Source organism: Oxyura jamaicensis, chromosome Z (assembly GCF_011077185.1).
Source record: "Oxyura jamaicensis isolate SHBP4307 breed ruddy duck chromosome Z, BPBGC_Ojam_1.0, whole genome shotgun sequence".
In the NCBI taxonomy this organism is placed as follows: Eukaryota; Metazoa; Chordata; class Aves; order Anseriformes; family Anatidae; genus Oxyura; species Oxyura jamaicensis.
Window position 1 is genome coordinate 82,547,164 of NC_048926.1, and position 23,696 is coordinate 82,570,859.

At 44.8% G+C, this 23,696-nt stretch overlaps 1 protein-coding gene across 6 annotated transcripts in view; it reads right to left on the bottom strand.

The window, feature by feature from the left end:
• FRMPD1 (FERM and PDZ domain containing 1) overlaps nucleotides 1–23,696 on the bottom strand; it is a 44,129-nt gene that overhangs the window by 7,685 nt on the left and 12,748 nt on the right. For 4 of the 6 annotated variants that reach the window (XM_035310929.1, XM_035310932.1, XM_035310934.1 and 1 more), the window contains exons 2-13: nucleotides 22,816–22,966; nucleotides 17,610–17,714; nucleotides 16,689–16,846; nucleotides 14,978–15,080; nucleotides 14,798–14,843; nucleotides 11,938–12,045; nucleotides 6,769–6,864; nucleotides 4,263–4,388; nucleotides 3,018–3,137; nucleotides 2,566–2,702; nucleotides 1,256–1,382; nucleotides 759–854 (exon numbers count right to left, since the gene is read on the bottom strand). In XM_035310929.1, coding sequence (XP_035166820.1) covers nucleotides 759–854; nucleotides 1,256–1,382; nucleotides 2,566–2,702; nucleotides 3,018–3,137; nucleotides 4,263–4,388; nucleotides 6,769–6,864; nucleotides 11,938–12,045; nucleotides 14,798–14,843; nucleotides 14,978–15,080; nucleotides 16,689–16,846; nucleotides 17,610–17,710 — 1,218 coding nt within the window. In that variant the 5' untranslated portion in view covers nucleotides 17,711–17,714; nucleotides 22,816–22,966. Of the gene's footprint in view, nucleotides 1–758; nucleotides 855–1,255; nucleotides 1,383–2,565; nucleotides 2,703–3,017; nucleotides 3,138–3,224; nucleotides 4,210–4,262; nucleotides 4,389–6,768; nucleotides 6,865–11,937; nucleotides 12,046–14,797; nucleotides 14,844–14,977; nucleotides 15,081–16,688; nucleotides 16,847–17,260; nucleotides 17,328–17,609; nucleotides 17,715–22,815; nucleotides 22,967–23,696 lie in introns of those variants that run through there. The other 2 variants (XM_035310933.1, XM_035310935.1) reach the window with 2 other exon arrangements.

Sequence of the window (23,696 nt, forward strand, 5' to 3'; positions counted from 1 at the left end):
GTGTAAACCTAGACATTACTGCAAACCATTCAGAAAGGTCCTCCTCTGGTACAGGCCCATGTATACTGCTCAGCATGCTCAGAACTGCTTGTGGTCCATCATTCATTACAGATCCACATGGGGAGAGGCAACTAGCCAAGAAACCTCTTGCCTGAACAGTGTTCTTTTTTTTTTTTTTTTTTTTTTTAAAGAAAGGCTTAAGATTGGCCAAAATATTTTCATAACAGTTGTTTTTTGAAACATGCTCAGATCTTCATCTTTGAATGCCTTTTGACATTCAAAACATGGACAGAGTTCATCTGAAGGGCCAGTCACAAACTTCAATTAGGAAACTATGCATAATTATTGGGTAACTGATATGTTATTGACTTCAGTGGAGCTATGCTGAGTTACCCTTACAGGCACCCTAACCAATATTTACGATGATGTCCCAGGGCAGGGAAGAGTGGTATTATACTGGAGCTCATTGAAACAGCATTAGCAGAGCCAATGTTATGTTTTCTACAAGCATCAAAGCAAAGACATGGAAGAAAGCTCAGCTGCTAGTCTTATATCAACAACATGGAACAATATTTAAATATTCTTGCTGTAGATAGGGTTTGCTTTGGTTTAGACCTGATCTTGTTCACCGGTGGAAAAAAAAGGGATAAAACTACTCCTTGTGTCCTGTTGTCCAAGAACACTGCATGAAAGATACACAGAGGCAGCATTGAGACGGCATATCAAACCCCAATTACATTGATAAAAAGCACTCGTACCATCAGGGTGGCATTAAAGATCTTCCCATTGAACATCTTCAGGTCACTCAGGATTTGTAGGTAGTTCAGACGCACTTGGACTGCTGCGAGCATATGCTTCATTTTGCAAGAGAAGAAACATTGTTTAGAAACATGACAGAGAATAAGATTTGTCAGGTAGCCTATTGGCTAGAAGACATTCTTTTCATACAGGACACAGTATCTGACCAACACAAATAACTTGCTTTCCATATGCAATAAATCTCAATAGGACCATACTATATTACCACAATTACCATCTGACAACTGCACAAGCAAACTGCATCGCAACACACTACACGGGGAAACTAAGGTGCATATGCTGCAGAAATTACAAAATGAAAATATGAGGAAAACAACAACAACAACAAGCAGTCACACAGAGAAGAGACCCATACAGGAAAGACATGCCCTCTTTGGCCTTGAGAAATGCTGCCAGCATTCCAGGAGGCACCTCAAACCCAGGCCACGCATACTACCTTCTGCCGAGGGTCCAGCAGGATCTGGTTCCGCTTCATATGGTAGCTGATGGCTTTCTTGATATCCTTCCCTCTCATGTTTCGAAGCAAAGTTGGTGAGATGAAGTTTTCAATTCCCCAGTCTTTCCTGCCAGAAAGACAGGAAGGGGAACAAAAGAGGTCCCAACTATACTGTCGCACAGCAACAAGGGAACATGCTAAACGGCAGCCAGCTGATGGGGTTGGAGGAACATGTGGTATCATGCAAAACTCCTGCTTTTCTACTGTTACGCAGGAGACAATCTAAAAGCTCAGTCAGCATGTTGGTCTTGTCTGTCACAGAATCACAGAATCATCCAGGTTGGAAGAGACCTCAAAGATCACTGAGTCCAACCTCTGATGTAGCACTAACAAGTCCTCCACTAAACTGTATCACTAAGCTCGACATCTAAATGTCTTTGCTATGTGCAGGATGAAAACTGTCTTTACATTCACTTTACTCCGGTTACAAGATTACTACATTTCAACATCTCTGGTTCCCTAGATCCAAAAATATGGCACATCTATTTTGCTGAAAAGTTTACTCAACTGAAGTATTAAATATCCATGAACTAAGAATGGCGTACTTGTCTGTACTTCCCTCTCACTCTCCACTAACAGCATGTGGTTGAGTATTCTGGCTGTACACAGGGAATCAGTGGCATTGTATAGGGTGGTTTTGGCTCTGTGGTGCAGTTACAGCACAAATGCCAGTTACTTAATGATTGACCCATGACAATTTCTTAAAGCAGGGCTGCTCTTTAGGGAAAGTGTGGTCTAACAGCACAGCACACCTGCTGCTTGTAAAAGCTTTTTCTGTATTGTTTTCCAGATCTTATTATTTCACATACGGACTGAAATTAGGTATTTCAATGACAGTTCTGGTGAGTGAATGGATGCAAAGTACTGACTGTGAAAAGTTGGTGATCATTCTCTCTCCAAATTACAGCTTGCATATTTCAGTGTACTGGCAGAAGCAGCCTTAGTAAGCACAATTAAGCAGGAGATTTGCAATTTGATGTCCCTCCTGAACCAGAATCAGAATCTCTGTCTGCTTAGGGACATGCTCAGATGTTATAATACCCATACTATTTAGGCAGCTCAGCAGGTTAAAGACAGGGAGGCTCAGGTAGCTACCTTGCATTAAAACACCAAGCAAAACGAACAGACTATAGTCTCTTTGGGTCAGAGACAGTCTCCTAACCAAAACTAAACACTAGGCAAACACAGAGCTGACGACACTATTTTATTCAGGCTTACTTACAACATAACACAGAAATTTTGGAACTTACTCAATGTATTTCAAGGATACTTTCTGTGGGTGAGCACAAGCGTAGATTCTCTCCTGTATGTGTAGAGCAGCCAGACGTAATGCCACACTGCATTTCATTTCCACAGCAAACCTTTCCTGAAGCACATCGCTGCAGCTCTGGAACAAATAGAGCTCAGTTAGCATGATGTCATTATCACGAAGCTCAAAAAAAGTCAGGATAAGACCTCTTATATGACTACTATGGGCCAAATAGAGGGAGTCACCCAGCTCATTTCATTATCATTCTGTTAAAAAGCCAAGCTCACAAACGGATTTAACAATTTAATGCAAGTTCAGTACAAATGCTTTATTCTTATATGCTCTGCGTTTCATATTAATGTAACTGAACTGGCTTAAAGCATGCTTCAGCATAAAGCAGAAACGAGAACTGGATGGGAAAAGATCCAGAATTATGAAATGCCTCTATTTCACCTGCAGGTAGAGATATTCGAAGGCAACTGGGTCTTCCTGCAGGAGATCTAAGGGATCCTTTGGGACAAAGCAAATTCTGAAGAGGCACCGGTAGTCATGGGATTCTCTTTTTTGGACCACCTGCAATGGACAAACAGCATCATGCCAGAACAACTGGTGCAGTCCCTCCATACATGCATACTAAGCACCTGGCTCGTATGAGCTCACAGAAATTATTCAAAGCACTGGCAAGTGGGATGGCTGCAGATCAGCCACTGTCCTTAGCAAACACAGGGAGATGCTTCTGTATTTCTATCTTAGATTCTTTTTCTGTTTTTTGCTTCTTCCTGTGGTAATGCCCAAGAAGCATTTGATAGAACTTCATTAGCATCTACTGATCTCATATTTGTAGCATAAGCACGACAGAGGTTTCAAGGCCATATGAAAATTGCAAAGGGGGCAGGTTTCTCTGCTTTTAAGTTTAGTCTTAAGATACAGCAGCCCAAAGCAGACACTTGGATCATCATCATAATTTCACTACCATATAAGATCCTTAGGTTGTGTATTAGCATATTTAATTCTGGGCAAATCCAGTACAAGGTAATCAATAAAATCTCCACAGATATTCTCAGACACCTGCTCAAGGCATTAGCTACCAAACCTCTCTGCATTACAGTGGATCACCAATCAGCAAAGTGTCGTGTTCATACTGCTGACTCACAAGTAGACTCATTCTCCCAAATTAGATTAGCTCAGAATTACTAACAGAACAACAGAATTTCTAACAGAGCTAACCACATATTTGTTTCTGTATTAGGAATTTGATCAAAGCTGGTGTTTGGCTGGGTTAACTCTCTTTGAATATCAAGGAAACTGCAAATGGCTCAATACAGAGCTATTTTAAGACAATTTCAACTGTTCCTCTGTGTTGATGGGCCTGTCTGATAGGTGGCACAAAGCATACTCATCCCCTGATTGCTCTACATGATCCAAGCATTATCAACCTGTGAGTATTGCTGTGCAAGTTCTCTAAAGGGAGTGAGGCACTTCTGAAAGCTCTGTTTCTCAGGGGGCTCTGGCTAATGCAGTGGTAACACATGCAAAAAGCAGAGAGAGAAGAGGGAAGCATCTCTGGTGATGGGGCCAAGCCCATTCTCTCTTGTGACACCTATGGAACTGGGCCTTCTCCACACCTCACTGGCTACAACTCGCTGGTGTCGGTGACCCCCAGCACAGCTGTGGGGCCACGCGAGGGGTTCTCCACACCTGCTCAATGAGCTCCTCCTCATGCAGCAGGTGGACCTTTGCTGCATTGTACTGCTCCTCCAGGGTGAGGGCGAAGTGTGCAATGCTCCGGATAGAGAGCTTCTCCTTCAAGGTGAGAACAATATCCTGGGAAGGGAAGGCACATGGATGGTCAAATATTTAAATATAGATGTTGATCAATACTAGCACGCTGAGTGTAGACAATTCCAGTTCGCCTCTGGAAGCTGTATGGGACAGCAATGAAAGGGCAGCGGCCAAACCCAAGAGTCTCTGCAGCCAAGAACAAGCTTGCTGCTGCACCACAGCAGCAGATTTTTTTAGTGGTGTTTCACAGGAAACCAGTGCCTTCGTTTCTTCACCGCCAACTTCTGAACACAATAGATCTAGACAGACCACAGACATCTCAAGGTCAGGAAAGCCTGTAAGTTCATCAGAAGTGGAGGTACAGATGATGACAGACTCTCTGTGATGCCAAGCACAAGCTTGGTGGTTACCTGCTGTGCTATCCCAGCAGGACAGCCAAGCAACAAAAGTGTACATCAGCCAGGCAGGACAGTGTTCAGAGCCACCCACATCTACTGATGCTATCCAGTGGGCAATGAAGGGAGCCAAAGGAACTGCAGGGGAAGCATGGGAAAAGCAGATGAAGGGAGGAAAACACATTATTTTTAGTAGGTCAGGAGGTCAAGGGAGGAAAACTGCAGCTTGCTGTGTTAAGAGTGCAATAAGATGCAAATCTTCAAGGTGTAGTAGGCATCAAATTAATTTCCTAAAGTTGCATGGCCTGGGCTGCTTCATGTCCAAAGTTTTTGCATTATGGTTTTTAAGTTTGGTGGTTTTGAACACTCTGTCACCTTCAATTCAAATGTCTGCTATTAACCATTCTAGCTTTCTAGAACTCTACAACACCTTTTGAAGAAAGTTGAAAGAACTGGTGAAAAACATTTTTCTCCGCCAAACCCCAAGAATTTGAAACCATAATCGTTAGTGAAAATCTTACTAAATTTGATGTAATGTTTCAGTTATATGAAGAGTTCTGTTGGAATACCAAGTGTCATGGAAATAAATGGGTTTGTTTTTGGCAAACAGAAAACATTTAATAAGGCTTGACTAAGTACGAACTGAAACAGAACTCCTTCAATGCATTCAGTTCTCATGGGGTGAGCATAAATATTTAACTCGTATCAGTTTTATGCAAGGATCTCTAAAACAATACAGGAACTTTAGAAAACAATTATTTCAGAAAGTATTTTACGCATTTGAGTGTTACTGTGAGGATGCTGTGAGAGTTTCACTCAACTCTGGTACATAAAAAGTTGTTCCAGGTTAGAGGTGAGGAACTCAAGTCAAACATGAAGAGCTAATCCATCTTTTAGACATAAATCCCTTGCAGATGGACATTCAATTTTTTTTCAACTCAATCCCCACTTCCTCACTGCTTCCTTGTTTTATTTTAGTATTTTCTTTTCATTTGCCCAGCAAATGATTCTCACAAGGTTTGCAGGAACTTCACTGCATGAGAGACCACAACAGTTTTGTGAAGTTGGGATGAAGCAGACAATAAAGTTATTTTCAAGAAAGTCCACATTGCATTACAAATAAATTCTCCTTGCTTTACCCTGAATATTGTTCTGGCCCCATTATCTCTAGTCTTTCCACAGTGACTGCACTGCTGCAGGACAATACTTAACACTTAAAAGAAATTATGGCCTGCCATCAGTGTGAATGAGCAAAGTTCATTAACTCCAACAGAAACAGTGAGCAACACTGCAAATCAGGCCAGAAGAACTCAGTTTGTAGGCCTTAGTCTAAATAAGACCATTATGGAAAGTGTTGGATTAATGGCTTTAGAACCTGTTGCCTTATATTTTGAAGAGAATGATGGTTAACTCATCTGTGATGCTTCCAAGCACAACTAATCCTAGGGAGGTGGTGCTGCTTTTCATCTCAAGGGGTTCATTTGTTTTCATGTCCCTGCAGGGAAGATGTTTTCAACAATGCAGAAATGAGGCTGCAACATGGACATGGGCTTCAAATAACAAGGCACAAGTGCACTTGCTGAACTCACACAATACCCACGCCAGGAAACTTTTTCTCCTTCTCAGGTATGCACATCATCAGTGCTATATTAAGCAACCTTCTCCTCTACATTTAGTCATGTGGTTTCCTAGGAAAGCAAAGTTTGTGTGGACAGCTGGTGATTTGTCAGGCCTCCAAGCGAGCTGTCTTCTTGCACAACTTCAACCACACTTCACAAAGTTGTAATGGTCTCCTAGCCAAGCTCCTGTAAGTTCTGTGAAAACCAGTTGCTGAGAAGAAAACAAAGAACCAAAGTAACACTTCCCCTTCAGGAAGGACAAGGGAAACCCAGCTTGATCAGCAGCAGTTAGCAATCCAATTGGCACCAGCTACCCAATGCGACCAAGAGATTGCAAGTTCCACTACATGCACTGTTGCAACTGGACTGAATAGAGGTGGTGGGAATGAAGACAGATAACCAAGTTACCTTTACAGTAGTGCTTGTCTCAAACCTGAAAGCTTTTGTCTGCCCATTTTCCAAGTATACCTTGAGAACGTTTGGCATACAAAGAAGAGAATTCCCCTGCAGAACAAAAGAAACAACACTAATTAATCATTGGACATTATGCCTCTGGGCACCAGGCTGCTCTGCCTGACACAGTATATCCTGGTATAAATTACATTATGGTTTGGGTTAAAAGAGACCTTTAAAGACCACCTAGATCCAATCCCCCAGCCATGGGGTGGGGCACCTTCTGCTAGATCAGGTTGCTCAAAGCCCCATCCAACCCAGCCTTGAACATCTCCAGGGATAGGGCTTCCACAACTTCTCTGGGTAACCTGTTTCAGTGCCTCACCACCCTCACAGCAGAATTTTTTTTTCCTTATGTCTAATCTAAACCAACCTTCTTTTAGTTTAAAACTGTTACCCCCTTGTCCTATTACTACAGGCCTTGGTAAAAAACCTCTCTTTATCTTTCTTATAAACCCCAATTGAAAGTATTGAAAGGCTGCAATAAGGTCTCCCCAGATCCTTCTCCACGCTGAACAAGTCTGTAGCCAAACATCGCTTATTGCTGGGAAGTAGAGATTTTTTTTCTGCTCTGCTTCCACACAGCCTTTGCTTGTTTTTCTCCCTCTTCCTTTTCCATTTAATTAAATTATCCTTATCTCAGCCTGTGAGTTGTTTTTCTTTTTTCTTTCCAGCATACTTTCTTCTCTTTTTTGAGTTATGCTGGAGTTTGGCTGCCCAGACAGGTAAAACCACCGGAGCAGGTTAGGATATGACCAATTTTTTTGCAGGCACACATTGCCAGCTCATATATAATTCTTCATCCACTAATATCCCCATATACTTCTCCACAGGGCTGCATTCATCATCCAGTCTGTTCTGATTGGGGATTGCCCCAATTCAGGTGCCACACCTTGCACTTGGCACTGCTGAACTTCATGAGGTTCACATGGCTCCACTCCTCAAGCCTATCAAATGAAAATCTTTCTCTACTTTTACAACCGTCTTTTATGGCACCAGTTGTTCTGTACGTATGCTCCTAGGACAGAGCAAGGGAAGGAGAGCCTAACAAATACCTTTACCATAAATCTCCAGCTAGTTCAACAGCAGCACATGGCCCAGATATGCCCACTGTCTGGTTCCCACATAGCACAGGAAGACCTGACAGATACTGAAGGGTGAGAGCTATCCTCCCACCTTATCAGAGAAGGAGCAATGGCTATCAGAAAAGACATCTTCCCATTACTGGGCACCAGGCAGCAGTAACTTCCCACACTGACACTTTTCTCCCACTGGCAGCGGCCATGCCTTCAGCTCAAGACCTATCTAAATCCTCCATGCTACCGAAAAAGCACCTCCCTTGAATGCTCTGAGAAGGAACTGGCAACATATTATATTCTCTTTCTGGGGCTGTCTAGAGTTGCACTCTTCACATTCTTCCATTAGTAGAGGTCATGTGCACCTTCCTTCTTGTTTTTAGCTTTGCTCTTGTTCTTCTTCCGTACCGAGAAAGCTTACTCCTCCAACCCTGGACTTGACATTTAGTGCATCTTTCTTATGTTCTTGAACCAGCATATTCCTCCAATTTTAAAACAGATTGATCTATTTGTCATGACACTCCCAAGGCTGAAAAGGGCATTTCAAAGATGATCTCTCCTACGTTTCATTTGCTGTGCAACACCTTATAAATCTCACAACCTTAGTTGCTTTTGATAGTGAGTCCGTATGCCATGTACGTACCACAGGTAAGAATATAAAGATACTTCTAAATTTTGTTCCTTGTTTCTCCCCTCCCTGTTTTGTTGGGCTCAAACAACCTACAGTCACCACTGAGAAAAATGAGCAAACATTGCCACTGCTCCTGAGCACAAGCTCTAACTCTTTCATGCTAAGTAACATGAACACATCACATCTTTAACTGCCTTTGCTTCCTCCATCAATTTCAGAAAAGTGATGCTGGTTTACACCTAATCCACTATTTTTCTAGTAGCTCCACATATTGTCATATGAATATCACCTTGTACAGCCAGAACTTGAAATCTATATATAAATTCTCATATACAATTTAAGTATCATCACTTCCCTGGTCAGATCCAGTTAACTGACCAGAATATCCAGATGGGATTTCTCTCCTTTCATGCAGGCTCTGATGGACTACTATGAATTCATTCTGAAAGCTTCAGCTATTGCTTTAGCCTGTACCCCTCATGTTTTGTCTGGTATGAGCTTGATTTACTCCAGATTACAGCTAGGCCCACAGGTTCTAGTAATACACTGACTGATGCTGACTTCATGATCCTGAGGGACCTGACTCTTGCATATCATTCAGCTGTATGGAAATACGTACTGAGCTCATAACATGAAATGGATGCTGGGTAGCACCGAGGCTCATCAACAATTTATGTTCCTAAGCTGTAGTTTCAGGTTTCAGCTGCAAAAGACAGCTTCTGGGCTCCTTCCAATTGCCACAGAGATAATTTAGTCATCAGCATTAATGCTCCATTAAGATCACAAGAGTGGTGTATTTACTGAAACAGGAGTCTCTGCAGTTTTTCAGGGCCATGATACATTTTTGCTTGCCTTAATATAGCACTCCTTCAAAAAGAGGGTAGTTCTGAAACATGCAAGCAGAGTATCTAGTATCTGCTGTCTATGCAAATACTGCTTTTCCAGAAATATTTAATAAATGCTCTCCTGCTCTGGATAGCATGCCAGGAAAGAAGTGGTCCTGACATGCTCAGGTGCAAGTACCAGAGAATTCACACTGTGCCTGTCTGCTAGGCTGGTGACATCCAGGACATTACTGACTGCACCTCTGCTCTGATGTAGGGGGGAGAAAAGGAAAGTGATTAAAAGTTTTCCACAGAGAAAGCTCTGCCTGAGCTGGGTCGGGACAGCTCACTGCCACCAGAGATGAGACAAGAGACAGCCTAGAAGAGAGGTAGAAAAGGCTGTTTTTCTAAAAAAATAGCTAGAAAAGACTGGTTAAAAAAAAAAAATAAATGTTACAGATATCTTTTATCACTGCAAAGTGGAAAAAAGCATGATTTGGTCAGATCTTAACAGCTGAACAGCACTAATGAGTAGGGGAAAGGATGAGGGGCATTTTGGATAATGAAATTCTTCATTCTAGAGGGAAAACGAAAACTCAACATAGTTAAAGACCCCCAATTCACCCCAGTTCATCCCAACCACATTGAACTTAGTAAGTTATACAAAAAAAAAAAACAAAACAAAAACAAAACCACACACTTAAGAGCTGTTCCTACTTTAGGATTAGCTACAAGTATTCTCAGTGCTTGTCTTTTTCTGCCACAGTAAGACCCACATCTACCCAGCTCATTTGTTATCAGTCCTAGAAACACTGTGATAAATTTGCAGCACCTCTCCAGCAAGCCATGATCTTGCTTCACTTCAGAGCAGCTGATCCCAGCTGAGGTTACAGGTGGTCTATCACAGAGCTGGTTGTGAATGCCCTGCAGACACCCTCTGCGAGGATATTGTGGTGTAATTGCCTAAAGTAACTCAGAAAATAAAGCTAACATTCACATTTTACCGAAAATGTACAGCATTGGAGAGGCTTTCAGGGTAGGGCATAGCTGCATTACCTGAGTGTTCCCTAAGCTTCCAAGCTTAGATGCTATCACGCTGGGGGAACCCGGTGTGCTGGCTCTAAGGAACAGTAAGGTGCAGAGTGGAGTGGAGACACCACGGCTAGGCTTTGTGACCAGATGGGGACTTGACTGTTTTTGTGCACACCGAGACCGACAAGCCACACTTTTTGCTACCCTGAGCCAACAACCTGTCATGTTTTGACAAATGCTGTACTCCAGTGTACTTTTGCTCATTATAATATCATTATAATACCAAAACACACCTCCATCCCGAAAGCTACCTGCCTCCACCGTGCGACCACCCGTCACTGAGCATGCACTCTGAATTTCTCATGGCCCATTCCTTTAAACAGAGACAGGAAAACTTTTCACCAATCATAACTAAGATATGCTTGACTAGAGTCACTCAAGCCCCATCTAAAAGATAGAAAATAATATAAATTGGCCTAAGAGAGAGGGGATGTCGGGGAAGATACCATCGTTGGGGAAGATACCATCCCGAGGGAATATACCATCCCGAGGATCTCCTGACTCCTGGGATCAGTCGACGGGCTGAGCCTCTCTTCCCCCCCACTGGGACACCTTTGGGTGAGATTTGAACACTTGATTATACTGGGTGTCTCCGCAGAAACTTAGAAAACTCTATAGAGTCTTTGTGCCTTTTAATGCATTAATTTCCAGGCTGCAAACCTGTGTATTTCATGCATGCAAGCTTGCTTTTGCAGACAGTAACTATTGCTAGCAATCCAAAGAACCTGTGTACCTGCTGCTGTAATAAATTGCACTTAACTGCATTGTTCCTAGCCATGATAGTTCTCACTGAACGCAAGTAGATAAGGACGTGGTACGTTACTGGTGAATCTATGATCGTGATAATTCAGTACCCTGAATCCAACTGGACTCATAACAGTTAATCAGCTACACCCCTTAACGCGACAGATATGAAATACAATAAGCTGTCATCTTAGCTTGGGAACATGTCAAATTTATCTACAAAGCAAAGTCTCCAGTACCAAACTCTCTGAACAGAATGGCATCCAAGCACTGATGAAGGCCAGGAGGAGATAACCCAGATACTTTGGCAGAAAAAGAACCAGCACTGACAGCAGGATTCACCTCTTATCTTTAGGGTTACAATTTGTCATGCCCAAACTTCAGTCTAGGTTTACTATGGAGAGAATGGCAATTCAAGAGATGACTAGCACATCCCTGGGTAGCAGTGGCACAACTGTCTAATGCTTGCATAAAGTTTACATGGTGGCAAAAGGATAGAAGTAGTACATGCAGATATTTTTCATTAGCCCTAATAAGAAAATGAAAGATATAGCCTTGTGGAGATGCCAGTGCTTCACCAAGGAGCACAGGAAACAAGATGGGACCAAATGCCTGGATGAAAATCCAACTCAGACAAGCCCAGTGAAGGTACAGCCACTCTGTGGGTCCTGGCCACGTTGACCCAGCCCAGCATGGGACCCATTTCTTCTCAGCATGCAGTGCTCACCGTGCCCACCTGCAGCCATGCCCCACTGACCTGTGTGTGTCCATTCACCAGCACTTCCTCTGCGAAACGTACTTTCACAGGGTTTGTCTTCAGCCTTGCCCTCTTCTCTGCAGTGAGGAATGATGATTTAGGCCCACCCTGAAAAGATAAAGGCACTCAGTTGGCAGCTCAGACTGTTGTACCTATGCACAGAAGGAGCAGCCCACAGTACGGTCATGGGTGCAGTCACAGCCAATGCTGCTTATACCACACCACCTCACACCTACAGAAGCGGAAGACGTTAGGAGCCTCTCATCTTCCTGCACAATCCAGGCATGCTGCAGGATTTCAGACCTATCTGGGCAGTCACTGAGCCCAAACCCAGCTGCCCACTAACAAGTGGACAAACACGCAGCACATGCGGTGCACAATCAATTTCACTATGTATTTGTACAGTTGCTGTGTTTAAGCATCTGCCCAGCTCCTGCAATGAAACTAGGATCCTGCAGAAAAACTGTTAACCTAACAGCTGGCTTGCGATGGGTATATGTATATATAAACACAGTATACCATAAACTGCCACACACAGAGTGTCTGAAGTCATAGACAACTTTTCTGTCAATGTATCACATGAACACAGCAGTATATGCAGCACTTTGCAGCACTGATGCTATTTCTAGAGCATACTGATGTATTGCAAGCATTTAAGAAAACAGCAAGGCTAAAAAGACAACTTGATGTCATCATGCTGCTGTCACATAACCACAATTTCACCATGACACTTTCACAAGAGATTACATGAGCTTAGGAACCACTAGGTTTTTGTACCAATAGGTCCCTCGTCTTGTAAACCATGATATTCTGTACAGAGATCAGAGATGCCAACAGGTGATCAGAGGCAGCATCTCTCAGCATCCACCCAAACAGCTTCCAGGTGGAGCACTTATCACAGTCCCAGTAGAGGCACAAATGCCTCCCAGCCTGCCACATAATCATCTTGCTACAAGCCCATTTGGCAAGGACAGAGGAAGAGAGGTGGGCAGGAGTCTCTGTGCCCTGCCTGCAAGTCCTTCTAGAGACTGCCAGGGCACAGAGAGCATCATGCCCATCAGCTGCTCCAAGTAGAGCCTGGAACATCCTGTCTGGTGTGGCCAGAGCAGCCACGTCAGAGGGTCTGAGAGCCATCGGTGGGAATTGTTACCTCTCAGCTCTAAGCACAGCTGCCTTCAGAGTGGGGCAAGAGCCAACCCCAAACCCAAGAGATAAGCTGTGGCTGTATTTGGAGGTGTCCTTAAAGTGACCTGCGAAGGAAAAGACAAAAATGGATCTGTGTCCCATTTGCTTCTAAAGCAATGCATGAAGGCCTGTGAAGGGTTTTTCCAAATCCCATAAAGGGTTTTCCTAATCTCTTTTTCTCTGAAAAGCAGTTGTATTTCCCCTTGCTGGCTGACATTCAAGTCTTGTACATCTCTCATTTTTCCTTTATCTCCAAAGCTAGACCAAGCACTGGCAAGACTGACTGAGGTACTGGACAGGGGAAATCAAGTTAACAAAAGACAGGAAGCCACTGTTCACGGGGTTTGCCTAAGACTTTTCTGTTACTTTGGCTTTGCGCACATCTGTTCAATGCCAACACCTAGGAGACTCTGTGCAGGAAAAAGGTATTTAAGAGGCTTTATCTTTAGTGCATTTTCACTCAATGGTCAAGAAACCTCAAAACCTTAAGCCTGAGAGCTCCAGCAACAATTCTGAAGGAGACCAGACATTTTTCTTGTTTCTAAGAACAGATCTAAATTTAAAATTCCAAACAATCAAATGAAAATCACTCCCCAAAATGCTTTGCTAGAGGGAAAAGAAGTCTCCTACAGGCCACTGTGATACATCAAAAGAAGCCAAAAAGCACACAAACCCGATTTTGTCTTTGCTTTGCAGCTCAGATTTTACACACTTTGAAATCTATGTTGGCACACACATTATGCTGGCAGTACATCCCTGCTGGAAATCACTATAGGAATGGTCAACCAGCACTCAAGTTTGCACTAAAACTTGGCTTCTCTTCCTAAAGTAGGATCAACACCCAGGCCCCAGACCTTACTAGAGATAGATCAGGGAAGGACAACCCAACCGGCACAAGCAGGCTTGCCTGCTCAGGAGAGAGATGGAAGAGTAAAGAGCAAGGGAGGAATTTATAGGCCAGCACTTTGCTCAGCTCAGTCAAAGGGTCTTCTGAACTATCAAGGGGAAATCCTCAGGTGGTAATGAATAGGCAGGCAGAGCCCGAAGAAAAAGGGATAAAAGTTTTCCCACACTCAGAAAGAGTGCTAGAAAGCACCTGAGGCTTGAGAAAACCTTAAGAGCTTTCAAGGAGCACTGAGGGTGAGGGGAGGGTGGCGGTGGGGGTGTCCACAGCTTCAGCATTTGCCTTACAAGTCCTGGGGTGTAAAAGGTTTCCTGACCCCCCTGGGGCCAAGACAGCTGTGGCACATGGGGAGCACCCACACTGCTCCTGGCGGGCTAGCATGAGACATGGCATGCTGGGCAAGATGCCTGTGGTCTGGGCCTCCCCAGGCCCTCCTGGCTCACCAGGGGCTGATACAGAACCACAACCAGGCACCTCCTGAGCCCTTCACAGGCTGCCTCCAGCTCCAAATCACTCACTGAGCCCCTCACATGGGGCAGGTTCTGTGGGGGCTCTTGCCCCTTGACCAGGGGAGCTGTGAGGCATTACCACTGATTATCCCCAGCAGCTCTTCAAAAGGCACAGGTGTGCACAAAGGCAGCGGTTCCTTGCAGCTCCCTCACAGCTTCGGTTAAGCCCACGCATCCTGCATGCCAGCCCAGCTGCCCCACCTTCCCAGGGCTGCCCAGGATGGGGAGCAGAGCTGCTGAGAGTGCTCGAGAAGCCATTTACCGACGTGCTGCGCAGGACGGTTAGGAAGAGCTCGTCACCAGCCTCCCTGTAACAGAGAGGGATGCAATCAGCCAGGGTCAGCAGCTGCCCGCGCCAGTGTAACCCCTGGTGAAAGTGGGTTCCCACACCTCCACTCTTTGTCCTCGTCCCCTTGCCCGGACAGGGTGAGCAGAACCGTACCTGATCATGTCAGCCACCCGTTCAATGGACATATCCTCTACCATGGTGGAGTTTATCCGGAGGAGCTGGTCACCTGGCAGCAGCTTCCCATCAGCAGTGCTCCCTGTGGACAATTGGCACACTGTTAATCGTGCACTGGCAGACCTCCTGTCCAGGGGATGCACACTGAGCTCTCCTCTTCCCACCCACCACCCGCTTGCCTCAGCAACTCCCTCTGTAGGGCAAAATAAAAAGGGGCCAAGAGGCTTGGGGCCCTGGTGCCAGCTGGAACAAGCAGCTTGTATTCACACAACCTAGCCTGGGCTGCTCTCTGGCCACCAAACCACTGAGCAGCCCTCTTGTGAATGCCTTGTCCATTGTCACAGCGCATTATATAGCACTCACAGGCACTGTGTGCCTTGGGCAGAGTGGGGAAGTTCATAGGGTCTCGGGAGGCCACAGGATGACTGAGAGAGATCACCAGACTGTCTGCTACACCTCTCCCTGGGAGAGACAGGCCACGCTCCTGGCACAATGATGCCCCTTGGCCACTCAGGAGAGCGTGGAGGAGGTCTTTTCTACCACACTGGTTGCTGGGAGGACCCACAAAGAGGTTTCCTGAAGACTAACAGCCGCAGGACCTAAGTGGCTACAGAGCAGGTAGACTTCTGGTTTGAAGAGCAGGAGTGTGCAGGCAGCCCCTGGCTGCATTACCGCTAGCCTACCAGTCAAGGCATTTAATTTCTCCACCAGACAGGTTTGCCCACACGGCACGCTAGCACTCAGCACCTGTCTCCTGGACACCCTGGCACACAGCAAAACACAGAACACAAAGACAAAGGGTTGGAAATAAACACAGGGCTTTTAGCCACAGCCAGGACTTAAAAGGACAATCTTCTCTGTGCCTGTTTTAATAAAATGCTTTCAGATTAGGAAAAAAAAAAGAGCCTAACAGAAAATACTCCACCTGCACTTTTTACCCCTCAAGACTCCCAGCTAATTTAGTCACAGGTTTCGCATGGGGGGATGTCACAGCCTACATAGCCTGCTGGAGTCAGAGCCCAGACCACTCTTCAGCTACCTTTCCCACACTACCTGTCCAGCTTGGGCAGTTTCTCCTCTGGATGTCAGACTGTTACCAATGGGGGTACAAAGCAAGATTTTTGTGTATCTATTAGGAGGAAAAAAAAAAAAAAAAAAAGGAAGAAAAAAAAAACACCTTAGAAGCAGAGTTATGTCCCTTCTTATGGGGAAGAGTTGATTTGCTTGACCTAAGCAGAACTCCAGCTAGACTGCCTGTATCTAGAAGTGACCCTCTTCCTGTTACAGGACATTAAGCCCAGACAGCATTTTCAGCAATATGAAGTCACTGCAGAGTACAAATTGTAAGATTAGATAAAATTCTTCCTTGGCATTTCAGATTTAACTCCAAAAAGAACTTTGCTAACTTTGCTTTCAAGCAGCTTTTTGTGTCCCTCAAGATCAGCTGTGTCTGAGTGCAACCAAACAATTCATGGTGAAGCTGGCACTGTTTTAGATTTCCTCTGTGCTGTGAGAAATCAGACAGATGTTCAAGCACTCTGCATGTCACAGGCACACAGGCTTTCTCTTCTCAGAGATCAAGGTTCATGTGCTAACCGTAGGCATCTGGCAGGAGTTTATCACAAAGGCCATCTGGGACAGCTCAGGCTTCTCACACATATGGTTGTAGGGAGAAGAAAATGGTGCTTACCTGCAGTGACAGATGCAATTGTAAGAGGAAGGTTTGGGCAAATCTCAAAGCCATAGTGATGGAGGACCAAGTCTTTGTACACTGTGACAGTGAGCTTGACGTGGCTGGCAGGCTGGCCACTGTCATCCCTGGTCGTGTTTGTCACAGGCACTCTGCCACTGTGAGACAAGAAACTGGTGATTAATTAAGATATAGTCAGAAAAAAAAATATGTTATCAAAGGGGCTTAGATTCCACAGCCCCCCTGATCTCAATGGGATGCACAAGTATACAGAGAGGTCAGAACTCTTTTGGGTACCCATGGGTGTCTCCATGGTGGGCAGGCCAGCAGTGCCCCCCTGGACTCCAGGGAAATGTGAAGATAACTGGCCAGCAGTACCAGGCAGTTGCAGCCACAACTATTTCAGCCACCTCAGTCCAGTGGTTGCATGGAAGGAGAAATCCAGGTGAGTCCCGCTGTAAGCCCTGAACTCTATGAGTCCAAGCAACACCTTTATCCAGCAACGTGGTGAGAGAATTTGCAGCTCTCAGCTCCTTCCAGGATTCCATCCAGTTTAATTCTAATTCACAGACCTTAGAAAAGCAAAGCAGATATGGACCAGGATCTCTTGCAAATGCAACACTGCCTTGTCCTTAAGACCTGGGTCAATGGCAAGACAGAAGATTTACAGCCCCATCTTCAAGAGAAGCACATTTCACATTGAACAATATTGTGTTTCTGCAGGTGTGGTTCACAAAATAGGAATGGGTGAAAGAAGGAGGGAGATGCTTGGAAGCACTGCTTATTTCTAGGGAATGCAGTATGCATATTTTGAAGGAACTGAGACAATGAGCAAGAACTGCAATCTGTGACTTCCCATGTTCACTGGAAACAAGCTTGTGCTGTCTCTGATCAAAGCTGATAAACAAATACAATGTTTACCTGGATGCACCATCCCGGGAGCGATGAAGCCATTTTGCTACCATTTGCTCTATTCTACATGCTTTACGTGTCTGGATTAAGCTGGTCTCCAAATCTTCCATTTACCTGAAAATGACAGAAATCACAGTAAAATAAAAAAACATAAAAGATTGGGAAACCTTCTAGACACTGTTCAGACTTAACAACATCAATTCACAACTCCTGTGTAATAAAGAGATCCTATTGTTTTGTCCAGAGTGGTGGTTATACTGCACTAAATTCTCATGGCAGAGAACAACCTAGTAGTCTCTGCAGTCCTTTCTCAAGGTTTCTAGATCCTGCAATTTGTTCTCTCAGAAAGGGAAAACTGAGCTTTCCTATGACTATAGGAAATGCCTGGGATCTCCAATGAATGTGGTCCTGCCCAGGACTGCATCCAGACGGTTTTAAATATCTCCAAAAAGGGAGACTCTAAAACCCCTCCGGGCATCCTGTGCTACTGCTCAGTTGAAAAGTGCTTCCCGATGTTCAGTGGGAACCTCCTGTGTTTCAGTTTGTGTACACTGCCTCTTGTCCTGGCACTGGGCACCACTGAAAAAGATTCTGGCTCCATTCTCTTTGCACCCTCCATTCAGGTATTTATACATATTGAGAAGATTCCCTCTCAGGCACTCTGTTCTCCAGCCTGAACGGTTTCAGCTCTCTCAGCCTTTCCTCATAAGACAGATGCTCAATTTCCTTTATTGTTTTCATGACCCTTTGATGGACTCTCTCCAGCAGCTCCATGCACCTCTTGCCGTGGGGAACACAGAACTGGACATGGAGCTCTAGGTATGGCCTCACAAGCCCTAAGAGAGGGGAAGGATCACCTTCCTCGACCTGCTTGGCAATACTTTCTTTCCCTAATGTAGCCAAGAGTACAAGGGCCTTCTTTACAGTGAAGGCTCATTGCTGGCTCATGTTCAAGTTGGCGTCCACCAGGTCCCCTAGTCATTTTCTGCCAGGCTGCTTTCCAGCTGGGTGGCCCCCAGCATGTCCTGGTGCCTGGGGTTGTTTCTCCCCAGGGGCAGCACTCGGCACTTCCCCTCGTTGAACTCTCCTAGCCCAAGAGTACGTTTCTCCAGCCTGTAAAGGTCCCTCTGAATGGCAGCACAACCCTCTGGCCTCTCAGCCACTCCTCCCGGTTTTGTCATCTGCAAACTTGCTGAGGGTACACTCTGCCCCATCATCCAGATCATCAATGACGACACTAAAACAGGACTGGACCCAGTATTGACCCCTGGCATACAGCACTAATCACTGGCCTCCAACATGACTTTGTGCTGCCCTCTGGGCCTGACCATTCCGTTGGTCTTGTATCCACCTCGCTGCCCATCCCACCCATACATCAGCAGCTTCTCTATGAAGATCTTACGGAGGGCAGTGTCAAAAGCCTTAAAAAGTCCAGGTAGATAATGGCCACTGCTCTCCCCTCATCCATCAGGTTGGTCATTTCATCATACAGGCTTACATATTAATCAAGCATGACTTCCCCATTGCTGACTCCTGCTGATGATTTTCTTGTCCTTCAAGAATTGACCCTTGACTGCCTTGGGAGGGCAGATAAATAGTATATCCCCTCATTGTGAGGGGTTTCCTGGGATTAATGTAACCACAGAAATTAAATGTGGAGCAGTAAGGAAGTAGAAAATTAAGTGGCCGGTGCAAGCTTTTGCACATAGCTCATAAACTTAAATAGAGTTCATAACTGATCTCATAAATGAACTTCTCTAAATGAAGTTCACGAACTTAAACCTGTCTCTGGTAAAACTGATCTAGAGTACTGATGTCTACTAATGCTGGAACTCTATGAACATATGTGGTTCCAGAAATAATCAGTGAAGTGAATGGCTCATTCTAGATCTTCTAATTAAAAGTTCTAGTTAAGCAATATGAAAACGGTCACTCACCCAACCTGCTCCTTCTGCTTGTACCCCCTACTGTCAAATCTATGGGATGGGGCATGACACAAGCAATGGAATGAAAAAGTGCATCTACCAGGGTAGCGAGGAATGTCTCCCAAACCTTTCAAACAGGTTCTGTGAAAAAGGTTAGGCAGTCAAAGACCCAAATGAAGTGCCTCTATACACAAATGCACACAGCATGGGGTAACAAACAAGAGGAGCTGATAGTCATTGCCCAGCTGGAAAACTGCAGAAACTTGGTGGCATGAATCAAATGATTGCAGTGCAGCAAGCAATGGCTATAAACTATTCAGAAAGAACAGGTAAGGAAGGAAAGGTATGGGAGATGCCCTCTGCAAAATATGGGACTGACTGCACAGAGAACAGCAACGCACAGATTGAGAGCTTATGGATGAAAAACAGAGACTAAGCCAACAAAGGAAATTTTGCGGTTTATGTCTACTGCAGGCCACCCAGTCAAGGAGAGGATGCTGATGAGTTATTTCTTCAGCAACAGGAAACATCATACTCACAGGCCCTGGCCCTGCTAGGGGACTTCAACCAACCTGTCATCTGCTGGAAAAGTGGCACACCAAACTGCAAGCAGTCAAGGAGACTACTGGAGTGTGTTGAGGATAACTTCCTAGTACAGATGATAGGAAGTCCAACAAGAGGAGAGATGTTGCCGGACCTGTTATTCACCAATGCGGAAGAATTTACAGGACAGCTCAAGACTGCAGGTAGCCTGGCCTGTCGTGACCATGCCCTGGCAGAATTCTCAATCTTGAGGGATACAGGGTGGGCAAAAAGTAGAGTCAACACCCTAAACCTCAGAAAGGCAGACTTTAGGCTGTTTAGGGGGCTAGTTCATGGGATCTCTTGGGAAACTGCCCTAAGAGATGAAAGGGAGAATGAAAGCTGGGAAATATTTAAAGATGTTTTTCTTAGGGCATAAGAGCTCTGAATCCTGACATGCAAGAAGTCAGGCAGAGAAGACAGGAGAGCAGTTTAGCTAAGTCAAAACCTCTCAGCCAAACTCAAAACAAAAAGTGCACAGGCAGGAGATACACATCCTGGAAAGATTATAGAGAGATGGCCTGAGAACACTGGAAGTGTACCAGGAACAACAAGGCACAGATGGAGCTGAACTTGGCCAACGATGTGAAAAATAACCAAAGGTTTCTTCAAGTTCACAGGACAATAAAGATAAATAAAAGTAACTGTGCACCCCACAATGAGTGGTACGGGAGACCTGGCTACAGTCAACATTGAGAACGCAACTTCTTTGCCTCAGTCTTCATCGGCAAGCCACACCACCCAAGTTGCAGAATCCAAAGTCAGGTACTTGGAAAATGACATAATGCTGATTGTAGGAGAAAATCGGATCTGAGACCATCTAAGGAACCTAATGATGCACAAGTCCATGGGACCTGATGATATGCATCCACAGGTCCAGAGGAAACTGGCTGATGAAGTTGCTAAGCCACTATCCATCACATCTGAGAAGTCATGGTAGTCTGGTAAGTTCCCGCTGACTGAAGGAGGGGAAACATAGCTCCCATTTCTTAAAAAGGGAGGACCTGGGAAACTACCAGCTAGTCAGTCTCACTGCTGTGCCTGGCAAGATCACAGAGCAGATCCTCCTGGAAACTGCTAAGGCAGACGGAGAACAGAGGTAACTGGTGACAGCCACTGTGGCTTCACTAAAGGCACATTGTGCCTACCTAATTTGGAGGCCTTCTATGATGGGGTTACAGCACTGACGGATAGGAGAAGAGCAATTGAGATCATATACCCGGACTGTTGCAAAGCATTTGACACTGTTCCTCAGGATCTCCAAACTGGAGAGAGGCAGATTTGATGCATGGACCACTAGGGGGATAAGAAATTGACTGGATGATTAGACTCAAAGAGTTGCGGTCAACAGCTAGATGTCCAGGTAGAAACCAGTAAGAAATTATGTCCCCAGATGTCTGCATTGAGATCAGTACTATTTAACATCTTTGTTGATGACAAGAACAGTGGAACTGAGTGCAACCTCAGCAAGTTTGGAGATGACATCAAGCTGTGTAATACAGCTGACATGATGTACAGAAGGGATGCCATCCGGAGTGACCTTGACAGGCTCAAGAGGTGGGCCCGTGCAAACAACATGAGGTTCACCGAGGTCAAGTGCAAGGTCCTGCACCTGGGTTGGGACAATCCCAAACATGAATACAGACTTGGTGACAAGTGGCTCTTGCAACCCATGAAGCCAACCACATCCTGGGCTGCATCAAAAGCAGCATGGCCAGCAGGGTGAGGAAGGTGATTCTCCTCTTCTGCTCGTCTCACGGGAGACCCCACCTGGAGCCCTGTGTTCAGCTCTGGAGCTCTCAGCACAAGAAGGACAGAAATCTGTTCGAGCAGGTCCATAGGACGGCCACAAGAATTATCTCTGATCATCCAGAGGATGCTCTCATCCTCTAATCTTCAAATGGCTGGAACACCTCTCCTACAAAGACAAGCTGAGAGAGCTGGGGTTGCTCAGCCTAGAGAATGGAAGGCTTTGGGGAAATCTTATAGCAGCCTTTCAGTACGTAAAGGGGGAAAGACAGAGAGGGACTCTTTAGCTGGTAGCGTAGTGAAAATGGGCAGCCGTTTTAAACTCAAAGAATGTGGATTTAGGTTAGATATTAGGAATAAATTCTTTACTACGAGGGTGGAGACATATTCAAACAGGTTGCCCAGAGAAGTCGTGGATGCCCTATCCCTGGAAGTGTTTAAGGTCAGGTTGGATGGGACTTTGAGCAAACTGCTCTAGTGGAAGGTGTCCAGTGGAAGGTGTCCTTGCTCACAGCAGGGGGATTGGAGCTAGATGATGTTTAAGGTCCCTTCCAATCCAAAGCATTCTGTGATTGTTTTAGTCCTACTGCAATGAAGAACTGTGGCACTGGAATTGTCTGGCTCAGATCTATTTAATTCATTATGACTTTAATTGCACCTAAAAATGTTAAAAAATGTTGTTTCTTTTGAAGATGTGAAGGCCAGGTCAGCTTCCAGATCCCAAAATTAATCTGCCCATCCAACTTTCCTCTACAAAGCCAGATCGTTAGTAACTTTAATATCATACCTTCCAAGTTACAGAAAGCCTGTAGCCACCATTCTCACTACTTGTTCAAAAAGAACTGTGGGCTGCAGGTGAACCAAATGCAAAATGAATCAGAAAATGTTTGCATCTACAAAAAGTCGTAAAGAATATCAACCCTTTGTTATTTCAAATATTGACAAAGAAACAGAATCACCTTTCACACTGTCTTCCACTCAGTCTGCAAGATTTGCAAGTCCCCAGCTTCTCTCTTAGGTCTTCTGCTCAGACAGTAAACTCAAGCACATCAGGGACGTTCTTTGTTATGCTGAGATGACAGCAGCTGCTGATCCATGGCAGAAGCTCTGCTGCAAGAGAAACATTAGCAAGTTAGTATCAGAATAACAAGATATAAAAGAGATGCTTGGAAGCTGACAGAAATGAGGCATGAGACACTTTGTCTGAACACAAACTGGATCTCTATTCCTCTTCACCTTCCCCACTCACTGCACTCTTCCTAACAAAGATGAAAGGATGGGACCAACATTTGTTGATTTCTCTTTTCCTTCCTTGGAAGCCATTCTGGCCCCTTTCACTACCCAACCACATAGCAATGGACAGAGAAGAGGGTTATAAAATTCAACCCTTTATTTCTTTCATGAGCATTTTTTTGGCTGCTCTTTCTTATGCAGCACAATGAAAAACTGACTCCAGCCACACTGCTCCTACACCTGCCTCTGAAAAGCATCTTTGAGCTGAAAATGAGCATCCTTGCAGTCAAACAGTACTTTCTGAATGAAGGAATAGATGGTTAGATAGGAAATCTGACCTCTTTCCAGATGGGTGACTGGGGAATAATCATAGCACAAGTACAAGAATAGCAGTTCTGCAGCCAGTAAGATATAAATCGGACATTTCAAGTGATCATTCATCATCTACACTTAACATCACTCTTTCACTCAAAATACTTCACCTTCTCATTCTGTAGACAGCCCTAGACACTGTTACACATGTGTCACAGTGTGGCCACTCCATCCTCTATCACTGCCCCTTATCTTTTTTTTTTTTTTTTTTTTTTTTTTTTTTTTTTTTTTAAAA